The sequence below is a fragment of the Sebastes fasciatus genome, chromosome 1, assembly GCF_043250625.1.
Source record: "Sebastes fasciatus isolate fSebFas1 chromosome 1, fSebFas1.pri, whole genome shotgun sequence".
Classification (NCBI taxonomy): domain Eukaryota; kingdom Metazoa; phylum Chordata; class Actinopteri; order Perciformes; family Sebastidae; genus Sebastes; species Sebastes fasciatus.
Genome location: NC_133795.1, coordinates 15,263,756 through 15,281,198, shown reverse-complemented (window position 1 = coordinate 15,281,198; position 17,443 = coordinate 15,263,756). Strand labels below are relative to the sequence as shown.

At 40.8% G+C, this 17,443-nt stretch overlaps 1 protein-coding gene across 1 annotated transcript; it reads left to right on the top strand.

Annotated features, from left to right (window-relative positions):
- Positions 1–1,562: 1,562 nt before the first annotated feature.
- Positions 1,563–12,504, top strand: suox (sulfite oxidase). Its single transcript, XM_074632047.1, has 5 exons — positions 1,563–1,739; positions 6,618–6,688; positions 7,036–7,210; positions 8,611–8,883; positions 10,331–12,504. The coding sequence occupies exons 2-5, from the start codon at positions 6,630–6,632 to the stop codon at positions 11,549–11,551; spliced, it is 1,728 nt and encodes a 575-aa protein (XP_074488148.1). The 5' UTR covers positions 1,563–1,739; positions 6,618–6,629; the 3' UTR covers positions 11,552–12,504.
- The last annotated feature ends 4,939 nt before the right edge of the window (positions 12,505–17,443 follow it).

Below are 17,443 nucleotides of genomic sequence, written 5' to 3'. Positions count from 1 at the left end.
TTAAAAAGTCTAGCCTGTGACGGGAGACTTTGACCAATCACAGGTTATTTCAGAAAGAGAGAGAGCGTTCCTATTGGCTGTGCTCCGGCTGGTGGGCGGTGCTTGGTATTTCCTCAACTGATCTCAACATGGCTGCCGGGTCACAAACTTTCTCATTTTACAGCTAAACAGTACACTACAAGATGTTTCTGAAAACATTTGAGGCGAGAAATAGGCATTATAGTAACAGAATATTGATTAATATTTGATCAGCTCTGCCTAGTTTGACTGTTTGATCGGAGTTTGCGAGTGATTGACAGCTGCTCAGAGACGGCAGGCTCCAGCTCGGCTCTGATTGGTTGTTTTCCTCCGGTCTGTGAAATCTTGCAGATGCCATTAGGAGCACCGGTGGGCACGGAGGAACATGATGTCTTTTTCAGATTACCTGTCTCATGCACTACTGTCAGGATATAGTGATCATTTAAAGGGACTGTTTGTAACTTCTTACACATATAAATCAAGCCGGGTCGGTGTCCCACGCGCGCTCGCATGTGGCAACGCTGTTCAGACTCAGACTTCAACACAAACTACACGGAAGCACCAAACCACAAAGTTATATCTAGTGAAGCCCGTCTGTTAAACAGTGTTGGCCGCGGTCGGAGGACGCGGGGGAGACCGTAGCTTTGGTCTCCATGGCCGGAGTCTCTGCTGTACTCTGCTCCTCTGCTCCTCTGCCTGCCTTCACTCAGCTCGCTCCACCTCACGTGCATGCGCGCACACTACACACTGCAGAAGAGTTAGTTTAGCTCTGAGAATATCTAGTAAATGTACAGTGGACGTTTGTGCAGAAATAACTGCTGCAGCTCCTCAAGACTAACTTGTGAAGTGACCGGACTCCGCAGCGAGAAATGTTATCGTCTCCGACCGGCTGCCGGAGTCTCCCTCCGACCGCGGTCGGGAGGCTGAAGCAGGAAAAGCCAACACTAGGATCAGCAGTGATTCATGGAGAGACCTTCGTCTGGTCAGCTAATATATAGAGTGAAATATAGTGATATTGTGGTTTTAGCTGACGTGTGTCACCTCACTGTTTTGACGGATGCACGCTCACATTCAGGTAGCGCGTTCACACGGGCGAGCGCGAGCAACAGGACACCGACTTTCGTTGACTTAACGGCCACAGGTGTCGCTGTTACAACCAATTTCTGATTCTTACAAACAGTCCCTTTAAAAAAAAAAACTTAAAATCATATTTGCTCCAATTCTACTCACTGCAGCTTTAGTAGACACTGGTACAGGTGCAGGACTTTCTACTACTACTTTACAACTTTCTAATAATCCATCCTTAATGGTCCTTTAATGTAATGCAGTTATAGATAACAATTAACAACAGCTTAATCATTTGCAGCAGTAGGAAGTTTCAGTTGTCAGATCGATTTCTCGTAAAACCGGTGTTCATCCATAATAAATAAGTTAAATCTTCTTCTTAAGACAACACTGAAGCACACAACTCATCATAAAGTGTTTAAGTCCTTTGAGATCATTATTTCATGCGGGTTTATAGGCTTTTTCATTTGCCTCGCCCTGTACTGTAGAAACGCTCTGGTGGTTTCCGACATTAACGAGCTTGTCTTGAACGCCTCTCGGTCGGTCAACTGGTGTTTGTGTAACGTTCAGAGCTGAGAGAGCAACGTGTTTACACCGGTTTACCTCTTCCGTTGAGAGCATCATCGAGTACAAGCAGGCGGACTGACACCACAGAAGTGAGTCGGTTTGGTTTATATGAACAAACAGACACTAATGTTAACGTTTCTTCTGTTTATATAGCATATTAGTATGTGAATATAGTTGGTGAAGTCGCTATCAGCTGCTATGGCTAGCTGAGTTAGCCACATGGAGGATGATGATGATGATGTGTGTTAGCTAACGTTGTGTTTGCTCTTTCGTTTCGTTATTTAAGATTTAAATTGACTCTTAAATGTGTAACACCTCGGTGCTTTCCCTCACTGTGAATGTGAAGCTAACATGTACAGTATGTCAGAGAGGGAAACTGATTTATTAGGATTGATTGTGATCCTACAAGGCTACTAACGTTACTAACGTTACTAACGTTACTAAGGTTACTAACGTTACGAAGGTTACTAAGGCTACTAAGGTTACTAAGGTTACTAACGAATAGAATAGAAAGCTTTATTGTCATTGTATTAAATACAAAGAGATTCACAGTTGCCACTTCTGGTCAGTGCTTTAAAACAAAAACGAGGCAGATAAAACATATAACAGGTAAAACACACAGTTATAAAGCAAATAAAACAGGTAAAGTAGATGTAATAAATAAATAAATATAAACAGAAGTGTTACACTAGAGGTAAAAAATATAAAAAAATAGATGTAATGTAAACAGAGGTAATTGCACTTGAGGTGTATATTGCATCAAGGATATATTGCACAGACAAATGTATTTCACATTCAGTGTATTCATTAATTACTAAGGTTACTAAGGTTAGAATAGAATAGAATAGAAAGCTTTATTGTCATTGTATTAAATAAAACGAGATTCACAGTTGCCACTTCTGGTCAGTGCTTTAAAAACAAATTACAAATACAAAAACACATACAGACAAAACAGCATTACATAACAAACATACACTGCAAATACACAGATACAGAAAGCTTGCTCACCATCTTCCACCCAGACCCCCATCAGCCCTCTGCTGTAAGCAGACCTGATCCAGATGACCTGAGAGGTCTGGATGGTTCATAACATAGCAGAAGTTCAATACTTCACAGAGGAATGTTGTAACCATGCAGCTAGTCCTTGTCCACTAACCACAGGTTGGACACCTCATACAATTGCTAATTGAATTCAAATGAACAAAGGCAAGGTAAATGTTACAACATATTCTGAAATATCAGGTTTTAATTGTTCTCTAAGCCCAATATTATCCAATGAAATTAAAAGTAGTAATGTATGCTGATATTACTGAAATATAATTGTGACATTGGTGTTAGAATTCACTCTATCTGGTATTTATTTACATGTTTAAAAACCTCAAATGTCTTCTTACTCTGACTTTTTTGTGAACATGTGAGTTATTCCTGTGTTATTTCTGAGTCGGCACATTGAGCAACAGTTGGAGGTGATTGGCCTTTTCTCCCACTAAACTCCAGGAATTTACGAAGTGTTTGTCTGGCTATTGGCGGGCTTGCTGCCTCTGTGAAAGCTAGTTAACAGATAACCCTGAGTAATCTTTAGAGCCACTGTTGACCGTGATAAGACAGGTGTAATTGATTGATAAAGCAGAGCTCCTTCTCTGTTTGACCTGTGAGTAATGCTTTTTTTTGTTCACCACATAACTTACAACACATTTTTTAAAATGATTTACTTGTTTTCTTTTCCAAGGAAAGTTTGTGCTTCTAATTTTGTTCAGAGTAGGGCTGTTCCAAATACCATTTTTTGGGCTACGAAGCTTCGGTGAAAAATATTCGAAGGTATTTTCGAAGCTTTGCTTCATGGCGCAGTGCAGCAGGCTGACATGTTCTTCTGTCTGCCTGTCCCCATCTCCAGCGTTTCAGTGTCCGGGACAGTGCTGCTGCCGCACTACATACACACACCTCTACACACAACAAACAGCGATATCCATATAAGAATAACTAATAATAATTCATGTTGAATATGAATAATGTTGTGGGATTATTCCTTATGCAATGGAATAATAAGGGCTGCCTTCTGTGTGGAGTTTGCATGTTTTCCTCCCACAGTCCAAAGACATGCAGGTTAGGTTAATTGTTGACTTTAAATTGCCCGTAGGTGTGTGAATGTGAGCGTGAATGGTTGTCTGTCTCTATGTGTCAGCCCTGTGATAGTCTGGCGACCTGTCCAGGGTGTACCCCGCCTCCACCCAATGTCAGCTGGGATCGGCTCCAGCCCCCCGCGACCCTGATCAGGATAACTTTTGCATACGCCGTTTTTAATAAATCAGTTTTTTGTCACTCTGAATTAAATAATGTGTAAGAGAATATCCTGAAGTGTGATTTGATGGATCACATCATTGGAAAATGTCCTATTTATTTACAATGGCCGATGCTGTTCTGTGGCTTACAGTATGACTGGCCAGGATTACTTCGGTTTACATTGTTAAATGCCACTCTTGCAAACGATTAATGTTGTTGCATATTCCCGGGGTACGGAGCATCCTAAAGTGTGCGATTTCATTTCATGAATAGATGGTTACTTGGCTGGATTATTTGGAAGAGAGAACACCAAATTGGTACAGCAAGAAAGTTAAAGTAACAGTTAATTATTTCCTATCCTCCCCAACTGCCTGTCTTGTATTGTGGATAAAGAGCTGCTGCGTTATATATTCGAGAGATAACTTGTTTTCTCCCCTTCTACCTTGGCTTTGTGTATGGAGCCTCGATGTAAACCGGTGATGTACATCCCCGTGTGACTTGTGGCAGCTGTGCAGCCATCAGCCACTATCAGAGCCTAGTTCCGCTGATAACGATAGTTAGTAAAACGTCATATCTGTGCCTACCTCTAATCTCTATACTTTATCCTTCCAGTTAGTCAGTCACATATCATTCCTTGTAAAGCAGCCCTACCCAAAGAGGTTTTCCAAAGCTTCCTTGATTCAGGCTGGAGTCATAACTTTTTTCCTTTATTGCCAAAGTGTTAAGGTATTGTCAACAGAAGAAGACAAAGTCCTCTAATTAAATGGCAATATGTTTCAAACTTGATTTACTATAATGGAGTTACACATATACTGACATTTCTGTGGTTAGAGAGCAGTGAAGAACAGCCCTCTTCTTCTTCTTCTCTGTTCACTCCCCCTGAGCTGGTTGGCTCCTGTTAAAGGTTGAAATAGCTGCTGGTTGGTTTGTTCAGTAGGAGTGTAAGGGGTTAAGGGTTCAGTTGGTCATTTTAACAGGACCACATGTTGTCTGTAAAGACAGAGCAGGTTTGGTGATTTATGCTGAAAATAACTGCTTATCAGACTGTACGAAGCCTTCAGATAAATCATCCTGCTCACAACAGCATGTTTGTTTTCACCAGCATGTTACGCTCACTGTGTCCCAACACTGCAGTGACAGAGCCGGTATTCAGTCGGACTGTTCCAGGTCTTTGCAAGCAGATCTTAACTTGTACAATTTGTACATTCCTCTAGTCAGACCTGATCTACCGTATTTTCTAATTCAGTGTTTATTCAAACACATCAGTGGGTTATATTAAGTATTACTTATATGCAGATATAAACAAACTTTTACCATATCATAAACAGACATTATCCATTAATTTGTTAAATAAATACATCAATTTGTCAAATACTTACAGTATGAAATGTACCATCTGGTTTATATGAACATCTAACTCATAAAATAAATGTTTTACAATAAAGAATGAATGGAAATAGATCCATTAAAACTCCTCAATTAGCTCCAGCTCAATCAAGCTACGTCCCACATGGTAACAGATAGCTAGCAAAAACTCTGTGCTTTGCTACTTTGGCTACTATCAGCTGGTTAACTGAAATATCAATCCATCCATCCATCCATCCATCCATCCATTATCTGTAACCGCTTATCCTATTCAGGGTTGTGGGGGGCTGGAGCCGATCCCAGCTGACATAGGGCGAAGGCTGTGTACACCCTGGACAGATCGCCATACTATCACAGTGAAATATCAATAAAAAATATAAAACATATTCACTCTAGTTATATAATCAAAACTTAGGTGAAGGCATGTAGTCCTTTGGCTCAGACAGTAACGTAGTGTGGGCTGCACATGTGATGGGAAAATGCACTGTCAGTGCAGAGGGTTGTAAAAAATTACAAGTGAACTCCATTTAACGGGATGCTGGCAAATTATCTGTACATGTGATGGAAGACTGCGCTGAATGCAATGCATGGTTACAATTCAATTAAATGGGCATACTTTTAGCCAAAACATGCCATAAGATGCTTTTTAAATTGAAATTGTGCTAAAAAATCCCCAAATTCCAGAGCTTAACTTCCATTGGAAATTTACAAGAAACTTTTCAATCCTTTCAAGTTGCAACCCAAGTCACATGTCAAAAATCTTGGGAACCACTGCTCTATCATAAGGAGTTCATCTATCAGCCACTGCAGCCTTAGGATGGTCGGCATTTTCATCCCAACTCAGAGATCCCGTTGAATATTGAGTACAATTGTAGACAGCAAAACTAACTAAGTGCAACACAAACAGGCCACGTCGGGGGCATCATGTCATTAGATGCAGGTTAATTGACGGCCATAGCAAACACCGAACATGTCATACAGACAGAAATCGTAGTCAAGGTGCAGTAGCTGGCATGTGCCAATCTGTGGAGAGTATGGAATAAATTGATGCTTTTCTGAAAAGTTGACGCATGACAAATAATTCTGGGAAGTAAAACAGTGGCGTATCCTGAAGCCAAGACGCTGCCAGTATGAGAGTTTGCATAGAAATCAATGGCTGCAGGTGTTTTGAAGCGTGTCATGGACTGCTGGTGTGTGTTGCCTTTCCAAAGAATTATGTTAATTCACAGTCTGCTTGGCAAAAAGATAAAAACTTCTCTGCAAGATGCTTTCTGTTTGTTTCACTGTGAAATTAACTTTTTTTTTCTCAACTTTCTTCCCAGAACATCAGTGCAATGCTGCTTCTCAGACGCTGCCACAGCCTGACTCGATTTGGCCCTCTCAACACTCAAAGGTACAGCATTGTGTAACAAACAGGTATTATAGCTGCAGTTTACTTGGCCTGCACTGACGGATCAGTTGATTAGTTGTCTGTTCTGAGCTCCACCCAGGCAAAGGTCTCAGTTTAATGATGGATACTAAAAACAGCCAACTCAAGCTGCGTTTTGGCAAAGAAAAAACTTGTCTTGCATTTTTGTGAACAACATAACCTGACTAGTGTTTTTTATCCCCTTTTTATCTTTTACTTTTCATTTTGTGAATACATCAGAATTGTCTAGTTACTCTTAAACATACAGTTTGTACTCAGAGCTCAGCTTGGTCTGCATCGACGTTACATTTTCATTTTTTTTCATTTCATAGGCATCAAGTGGCACCTGCTGTGGCGTCGTGTGCAGCTCGTCTCTGGAGCAGCAGCAGCAGCAGTGAGGACCAGAGATCGTACCAGCGTACCAACGGGCCCAGCTGGAGACATGCCCTGGCAGGACTGCTGGCTGGTACTGGGGCTGTACTGGCTTATGGCCTCCACCACCACAAGGTTAGGAGGAGATAAGATCTGTAAAGACAGTCAATGTTTAATTTGCTTTAGTTGTGCCGAGGCGAAATTGTGTCTATTAAACATGTTTTTTAACTGATGTCCAGCAAAACAACAACATGAAGTCATGACTTTGATTGTGATAAGTTGTGATGAGCTTTTGATATTATTTTTACATCTTCTAGACTAAACAATTAAGAAATCAATAGATTAATTTAGATGAAATATAGTTGCAGACCGACAGTGATTACACCTCTTTGCCAGATACTTCATCTGAAAAGTCTGTTTCTCAAAATGGATCAAGTGTTGATAGAACAGAACGGTGTAAATGTGCAGCATATGGTACAATCTTAACTATAAAAGGATTATCTGGCCAATCTAGAAAAATACTTTGCTGTGTTCCCTTTTATAGTGTTCTTCTATTTACAGCGATGGCGGTAACCTGTCTCATCTGTCGGTTTGCAATGTCAGCTCATTTGTCAATTTTCACTCCCACATCTTATGTGACTCAACATGAATACATACATCTTGAGCTGCTTAATTTCTTCAGAAAAAAGAAAGAGAAGTTCAGACTTGAGTAACCGTAGAACGGATTATGACATCTACTCCCGGAACTGCACATTGCAAAAGCCGAAATGTCTTTTTTCATTTTTGTTATTAATTATAAATTTAAATTTAAACACCAAACTTTTACTGTGGAGTTTGTTGCGCCTCAAAGTGATGGATAAATTAATTTCTTAAAAATAAAACTACTCAAACAGTAACATTACAGATGCATGAAGCGCTCACATGCACATTGAGAATATATTAACCACTCCAAACAGCTCAGCTTTATTTTTGTGTGAATAATTAACACAGTGATGCTGCAAAAAGTGGTTAATGTCTAAATCATGTATTTGTTCCAGTCATGAACTCCTGAGCTTGTTGCTGCTGCTTCACAAACAAAAACTTGAGCACTTGAACTTTATTACCATGCAATTTGACTGTTATCAGGCCATTAAAGCTGAAGTTGGCAAGATTGGAGCAAATATGATTTAAAAAGTTATTTTTATAAAACGGTCGCTATGTCGTGACAGTAGTACATGAAACAGGTAGCCTGAAAAAAAATCATGGGCCTCTGTGTCCTCCGGTGCTCCTAATGGCAACTGCAAGATTTCACAGACCGGAGGAAAACAAGCAGTAAGAGCTGATCTGAGGTATGCTGTCTATGAGAGCCGGCTGTCAATCACTCGCGAACTCCGACCAAACCGTCAAACTAGGCCGCGCTGATCAAATATGAATCAATATAATGTAACGTTAATGCCTATTTCTCACCTCAAATAATTTCCTGGTTCCTGGTTTTCTCTTTTAAATCTCCTTTATGCTGGATTATAAAACTGCCTCCTCTCTTCTCTCCGCTGCAGGCTGAGCAGGAAGATGCCATTAGAGTGCAGACCATAGAGAAGACCTCAGCGTTTCCCATCTTCAGCCAGGAAGAGGTCACCAGTCACCGCTCTCTGGAAGACGGCGTGTGGGTCACTTACAAAGGTGGCGTCTATGACATCACTGAGTTTGTGGCCATGCACCCTGGCGGGGATAAAATCTTGCTGGCGGCAGGTGGAGCCCTGGAACCCTTCTGGGCGCTGTATGCTGTACACAACCAGGAACATGTGCTGGAAATGCTCTCAGAGTATAAGGTGGGCCGATTTCTTGGTTTCTTTGGATAATTTAACTAAATGACAGTAGAAGATTGATAAGGATAAGCTTCACTTTGGGTCTGGCTAAAAGTTTTTTTTAAACCAAATTGCAAAAACAACACAACGTTATCCTCTAAAACCCTGAGTAAGATAAAAGAGATAAAATGTCTAGTGACTATAAGTTAAAAATAAAAGGATTATTTACTATGAAACCAACTATAGTTGGAATATTGCGGAGTACCTCGGGGAAAAAAAGTGTTTTCAGCAGATTTCACTGGGTGGAATAAGTTCCATCAAACACAAACATGAGACCAGAATTGGCCGCAAGCACCAAACACTGTAGCTAATGTTTGAAGCTGGTTTAACATCTACTGTATTTGCTGTAGAGCTGCTTTAACACAGCTTTAACTTGCTTTAAAGGTGCTAAATGCGAGATTGGGGGGCATTTTTATTGCCTTAGCTAGTGGGGCACACACATGCACTGAAAGGCACGCACGGCCGGCCAACGGCGATGTCAACAAAGAAAGGAAAAGGTCTGATTACAACACACACAGAGGGAGATTGACTTCATTCTCTGCTCAGGTAGACATTACTTCTCTATATCTTTATATAGACAATAGTTGTTTGCTGCTATACTAATGTTGTGGATATCGAATTTAGCACAATTAAGTGCAATTCGGTCACAACACACGTAAGGGATAATGTACATTCATTGTTGTGAAATAAACCCCGACAGGGCGACAGGGTCCTGCATCGCCCTGAAGGGGTTTATTTCACAACAATGACCCGCTAGCTGTACATTATCCCCCTTATTACACAGCTACTTACTTAAGAAATCAATAATTTGACACAAAAATGGTCCACAAGAGTCCGGCATCAGAACTGTGCCCATAGCAACAGTCTGTTATACATAGCAACGGTCTGTTATAAAGAAATAACAGACTGTATACGCTGTGATTGACCAATCAGAATCGAGTATTCATCAAAGCTGTGTAATAATTTACAATAACAGCTCCGTAAGCATCTATTTAGTCTACAAATCCATTAAAAAATGTTGCTCTATCTCTGAGAAATAGAAACAGATTAATGTGAACCTATGGCGGCTGTTTAGCGGGCGATGTCAGTTGAATTTATCCTTTAGTGAACTTGTCATTTATTTTGTCTGTCCTGCACTTGATCTCTGAAGACACATATATAAAGGTCTACTGCGTACTGTATACTAAGGAACAGCTGTAGGCTAAACACTCGTTCTCCTCAAGTGGTCAGCGAGAAAAACCCACTTCTTTTTCTGATGTTTTTTCTTGTCTTTGAAAACAAACAGTTATTTGTCCTTTTTTGCCTTTGATTTGCATTTTAGGCCGTTTGACATGAACAGAAAAGTTCAGCTGAAAATATGTGAGTCTCATGCTTGAGGTCAAACAAAACTTGTGTCTGTGGTTAATACAAGGTTGGTGAACTGAGTGCAGAAGACCTGAAGAAGCAGAGGGCTATTCAGACATCGGACCCGTACTCTTCTGACCCCGAGCGTCACCCCGCCCTGCGCATCAACAACCTCAAGCCCTTCAATGCTGAGCCGCCTACGGAGATCCTCTCTGACAGCTTCATCACCCCCTCTGCTATCTTCTTCAAAAGAAACCACCTGCCGGTTCCTCGGGTGGACCCGGCTTCATATCAGCTGCAGGTGGAGGGACTACCTGGAGTGCTGAAGCTGTCTTTAGAGGAGCTGAAGACTCGATTCCCCAAACACACCGTCACCGCCACGCTGCAGTGTGCCGGTAACCGCCGCTCTGAGATGAATAAGGTCAAGCAGGTGAAAGGACTGAACTGGGGCATCGCTGCGATCAGTAACGCTACATGGGGCGGTGCGAGGCTCAGAGATGTGCTGCTGGCCGCTGGTTACGGGTCTGATGTGGCCAAGCGGGCTTTCCATGTTCAGTTTGAAGGACTGGACAAAGACGTGAGCGGGACTACCTACGGTGCTTCCATCCCTCTCAACAAGGCAGTTAGCGAGGAAGGCGATGTGTTGCTGGCTTATGAAATGAATGGCGAGGATCTCCCTGCCGACCACGGCTACCCCGTCCGCGTCGTGGTACCAGGCACAGTGGGTGCACGCAATGTCAAATGGCTGGGGAAGATCATAGTGAGTGCAGAAGAAAGCAGCAGCCACTGGCAGCAGAACGACTACAAGGGCTTCTCCCCCGGGACGGACTGGGACACGGTGGACTTCAAGTCTGCTCCGGCCATCCAGGAGCTGCCCATCCAGTCCGCCATCACCACACCGGCAGACGGTGCTGTGGTCGATCGCAGTCTGGAAGAGGTGACGGTGAAGGGTTACGCCTGGAGCGGCGGGGGCAGAGAGGTGGTGCGTGTCGATGTTTCTCTGGACGGAGGAAAGACGTGGCAGGTGGCCCAGATGAGGAGCAGCGAGAAGGGACAAGCGCCCGAACCCTCGCCACCACCGGGACGAGCCTGGGCCTGGAAGCTGTGGGAGGTGACGGCTCCTCTTCCCGCCGAGGCTCAGGAGCTGGAGATAGTTTGCAAAGCGGTTGATAACAGTTACAACATGCAGCCGGACACAGTTCCTCCCATCTGGAATCTGAGGGGCGTGCTGAGTAACGCCTGGCACAGAGTGACGGTGAAGGTCAGAGAGGATGAGAGCGAGGAATAGACTCAGTGGGTCGATCCACATACAGAATCCAAAAGGTTTACACCTGAAAGAGTCATCAGAGAGCGGTTTAAATCTGTCACTTAGACCCGGCAGGAAAAAAAAAACAGTTCCATAGAAAATACATTAGGATTTTCTGACACACAGCTTTGAAGTATTTATGCAATCATGTTGCCTTTTGAGATTTGAGAGACCTAGAACAAAGCTAACGGCTGTAAATGACCAAAACATGTCCAGTTTTATCTAGTGCTGATTTACTTACACTTTGGTCTTAAGTGAACACGTGAGTCCGTTCAGTCTCAAATCTCTGATTTGTAGAAAAGAAAACATTTATTTTTGTAATCTATTGCCGTTCTCAATGCAGCAGATGTGCACAGTATATCAAAAAGGTTGAATTAATTGTGTGATTAACATGCATCATAATTTAAAAAACTTAATTTGAAATAGGTTTTATTATATAGTCATTACTTTAAATGAAGGTTACTGGAGTTGACTAGAATTGGAGTTTACTGAGACTGGAATCAACTCAGAAGTTTTGAAACTTTGGGAACATCTGTTTATCTGCAGCTGTTGCTTCGCTGATTAACAACATTTTGTACGTGAGAAAATACTAAAATAACTTTTTAGGTAAAAAGTTTGAGTAGCTTAAAGGAAAATGATCAGAAGCCGCTGTCTGTGGCGTAGATCATCAATTCTTTTTAGTCTGCAGATCAGCGTTGAACTGTGACCCTTCAGTCTGTGGAGCTGCCCTCCAATGTTTCAAAGTCTGTATGAAGTACAACACCTCGCTGTGGAGACCTGCCTGAGGTTCAGCTGTGGTTAAATACCACGACACTACACCACACTGCAGATGTCAGAGCACTTCTTGACCACAGTTATTATGACTACACTGTGTTTTGTGTGAAATGTACATTATCGTTGAAGATGATAAATAAAGAGCTCTAATTTTACACTGACATATTTCTGCTGAGTCAATTGCTGCTTAGTGACAAAAACTGGTTAAATTAGATCAGAGGAAATGAAAAAATTTGAATTCTTATTTAAAGACATTTGCTAAAAATAACATAGTGTTATGTGTTACTCAGCTTTGCAGTTCTTGTGTTATTTCCAACAAATAAGTCAACTGGAGATCATGACTGGCAGTCAAACTTCAGTTTTTATATTTAATGAAAGACAAATACATGTAATCTTATTTTTCTGCATTTTAATAAGACATGCTTTGGGAATATTTCTAATTCTAATATATATATTATATAATATATATAATATATATAATATATATATTATATATTATTTTAAGTAGTGTTTTTCCACAGTTTGAATATATTTGTATGCACAATATTCAAAACAGAAATCATCTACAGTTAAGTTTTATTGTATGAACCATTTACTGTATAACTACAGTTGTTTCAAATTAATTTACAATGTGCATATCTATGGTATGGTTAACATTTCAATTCCACTTGAAGCTTTGCATATAACCTAGAAAACTGCTGGAGCTGCTTTTTCATAAATTTTCATCTTTACTGTTGTTCTTTGTTTGCTCACTATGAACTCTGGGATATTCAAAAGCCTCACTATAACCTAAAAGATGGCTCCACTTTCACAGGTAGGTGATGATTATACTTTGTTGTTTTGAAAGCTTTAGTTTTGCTCTGCTTAAATTCAGTAGTTGTCAACATCAGGATGCTGAATATTTGTTGAGGACAACTCTAAAATCTCAAATAATTGAATGTAATCACCAGATTTGATTAATTATGCAGAAATCAAATCGTTGTACATGTGGGTACCAAAATCTTGGGTCCCTAGCCTGCCAGGCAGGCAGGTAATGGTCCTGGGGTGCAGGGAAAAGAGACAGCAATTAGCCAGAGATATCACACAAGAAACAATCACAAGGAGCATGAGAGCAGCCTGATGCATTAACTACCACAGTAGCTGAAGCAATGATCAGCCAGGAGTGGTTGACAGGCTGGTGGGTAAATCTACTGCAGGCTGATGAGACTGATGAGAAGCAGGTGTGCAGACTGGGAGAGATGATTGGCTGATAGCAGACAGGTGTGTGTGATGAGCAGAGCATCATGAAGGACAGAGGGTGTTGTATCCTGTACACATTGTAAATCTGTGATTTGTGTTATTCGTCTATACAAATAAAATTGACTTGACTGAATGTGGTAACAGAGCAAAGAGGATATACGTGACTCAGACAGCCGTATGAAAAAAGATGCTGCAGCTGGCAGGAAGATGAGCAGGAGGAAGGAAGGGAGGGCAAGTTAATAATATAAAAGATGAGATGTCATGTCAGGACATACGATTGGAGATATAAAAGAATAGAAAAAAGGATCAAATGTGTAGTCTAATCTGAAGTAATTTGAGTAGTCCAAAACTACAGTAGTAGTTATCCTACTTAGTTATCCTGTATTCAAGTCACAGTCCATAATTTGTTTGTCTGTTTAATGAACTGGGAGTCATGATGCTGTCACGATGACGAGTCTGGCCTTTTGTCCTGAATAGGATTAAAAGGATAAAGATTGTTTTTTCTTTGACGCAAGAGACTTTTTTTTTGTATAATAAAACCAGAAATATTCAGGGAGTTTCCGTGCATGATAAATGTCGTGGGACTCATTTGTTTACTGGTATCCTGGGGCTACTGACTTCTTTGGAAATCATGTTTGTTAAAAAGTTTTCTCTGATCTGACTCAGAGTCATAAATTAAATGAGTCAGCTGAATTGCGTAGAACAGATAAAGAAAACACGTTTATATGGTTCTGCAGTCGACCCCGACTGTGAGAATTGATGTATTCTGTTGGTTTCAGGCTCTTGACGCTGTAATGAGTATGTGTGCAGTGGCACCCGATTAGACTGTTATCAGGCCAATAAATAGGCGATATCAGTCGCTAAAAGCACCATAGATGTGGGTCATTAGGGGCCTACTACACCTACTGCGTAACATGTTGTAAAACTGAAACGTCACGTTTTGAACTCAAACAAAAAGGCTTCTTTAGGTTTATTAATAATAAAAATAATAATAACTTGGATTTATATAGCACCTTTCAAGAAACCCAAGGACGCTTAAAATAGGCAACAAAACTACAACTATTTTAGGTTTAGGCAACAAAACTACAACTTCTTTAGGTTTAGGCAATAAAACCACAACTTCTTTAGTTTTAGGCAACAAAACTACAACTTCTTTAGCTTTAGGCAACAAAACTACAACTTCATTAGGTTTAGGCAACAAAACTACAACTATTTTAGTTTTAAGCAATAAAACTACAACTTCTTTAGCTTTAGGCAACAAAACTTCAACTTCTTTGGGTTTAGGCAACACAACTACAACTTCATTAGGTTTAGGCAACAAAACTACAACTTCTTTAGTTTTAGGCAACAAAACTACAACTTCTTTAGTTTTAGGCAATAAAACTACAACTTCTTTAGCTTTAGGCAACAAACTGCAACTTCATTAGGTTTAGGCAACAAAACTGCAACTTCAGTTTTAGGCAACAAACTGCAACTTCTTTAGCTTTAGGCAACAAAACAACAACTTCATTAGGTTTAGGCAACAAAACTGCCACTTCAGTTTTAGGCAACAAACTGCAACTTCTTTGGGTTTAGGCAATGAAACTACAACTTCTTTAGGTTTAGGCAATAAAACTACAACTTCTTTAGGTTTAGGCAAAGACATCTACACATTGTTGGTTTCACACAGGATGCAACAGGTGAAAACCCTGTTTTTTGTGTCCTATCAACCATCCCCGACCTCCACCTCTAATGGTGTTTCATGCGGTCTATACTACAGCGCCTGACTTCCGCTTCTGCTCCTGTCATAATGACTACAGTCACCAGACGTCGCTGTTGTGTTCTTTTATACCTTCTTTCAGTGATCTACCATGTGAATAGAGGATTAAACCTACAAGTGGGTGCAGTAGGCCCCTATTGACCCACATCTATGGGGCTTATAGCGACTGATAATACCTATTTAATAGCCTGACAACAGTCTAATCGGCTGGCAGTGGAGTCCAACCATGCACTACTCACAAAGCCTTAGGAGAAATGACAGAAAGCAAAGTCAGCCCCCCCCCCCTCCCAAAAAGAGAGAGACAAATATCAGCTCACTTCAGTAGAAGATGAGACAGTATTATGCTGCTGTGTGATGTGTCAGATACAGATGTTTAGGTGTCGAAAGCAGCCTTGTCCAAAAAAAGCCTATACTATACTCACACTTCTTGCTTGTTCCTTCTTTCATTTTCTTTCTTTATGTTGCCGGTAATAAAAAATGTGTCACAACAGTGACAGGTACATTAGACAGGAAACAGATGAAGCTGACTCTTAGTTCCTCTCTAGTTCAGCAAAAATAAAGACTTGTGTCACATTGGTGGTAAATGCAAACCAGTGCACTAAAGCTTTGGTTAAATTTCTCTGTGTGGTAAGTTGTGTTACAGTGAGGAATGAGCAGCATTTAGACTGTGGAACTTATCAAGGGTATATAGAAGAAAAAGCCAAACCTAATTGTATGAGTAATTCTTAGCTTAATGCTAATTTGCAAATAGATCCCAACACCTACTGTAGCTAGGAATTTATCTACAGCCCGTTAGGAGTCGGGTTCCCATATTATAGACAGATGACAAAATAATTTCTCCTCCCTGCTGGAAAATTTTGATTTAAGTTCTGCCGTTGGCATACAAAGACATTAATGTTAGTGTGTTGCCTCACGTTTAAGTCTGAGGCTGTATGATGCCAACCATCCACCATGCACTCACATCTTGAGACCAGCTGCTGGGTCGGCTAATACTGTAACATTTATACTAGTTCCACACACAACTGTCTGCTATCGTCTTATCCCAAATGTTGTAAAGATGCCGCACAAATGTCCCAATAAAGTTTTAAGTCTTCCCAGTGTGAGAATTTCAAAGGACAATATCAACCTTCAGTCATCCACAATTAGATAATTATAAATTCTGTAGGCTTTTGCATTGCTTTGGGTTTAAAAGTTTCGATAAATTCTACACAGTTGCAAACTGATCTAAATTTATCAAAAATACGACACTGCAACAAGCGGAAATTAAATTTGGCTGAGTCGGCCAAAACAGAAATAGTAACAAAAATTCCTGGTGACAAATTTCCTCAGAAAGTATTAGCTCATTTCCTCTCTGACTTGGTTATTTAAAAACAAAAGGTTACATAATACACAAACATCCAAATAAAAAAATTTAAAAAATCTCTAATTTCTGTGACCACATAAATTTAATTAAAGAATTCCACTTAAAGGAACAGTGTGTAACATTTCGGGGGATCTATTAGCAGAAATGGAATATAACATTTATAACTATGTTTTCATTAGTGTATAATCACCTGAAACTAAAAAACGTTTTTTTTTCTTTCGTTAGGTTAGAATGAGCCCTTCATATCTACATAGGGAGCTGGTCCTCTACACGGAGTCCGCCATGTTGCTCCGTCATATTTCTAAAATATCCCAGAACGGACAAACCAAACACTGACTCTAGAGAGAGCCTTTCACGTTTTTACGTTACCTGAATGCCACCGTAGTTCTCTGACACGCTTCCGCAGAGTGCAAAATTGTATCACCGCCAGCAGCCGTCTTACTTCCGTTGCTACTAAAGTAGTGTTATTATGATAAGGATGGCCTCTGAGCGAGGTGAACGACGTTACCAAGGTTTTGCACTCGGCGGCTCACGTTACCGCAGACTTGGAAAGGGAGGAGTGAGCGGAGGGGTACTCAGTTGGTTGCAATCTGCAACCACACAACTAGATGCCACCAAATACTCTCTCTGTCAGCTCTATATCTGTGTGTTTCGCTTGCTAGATGCTCGACTTTCACTAGCTGGTCTTTGGTGTTGGGCAGCTAGTGTTAGGAGTGCTGGGGTTAGCTGGGAGCTAGCT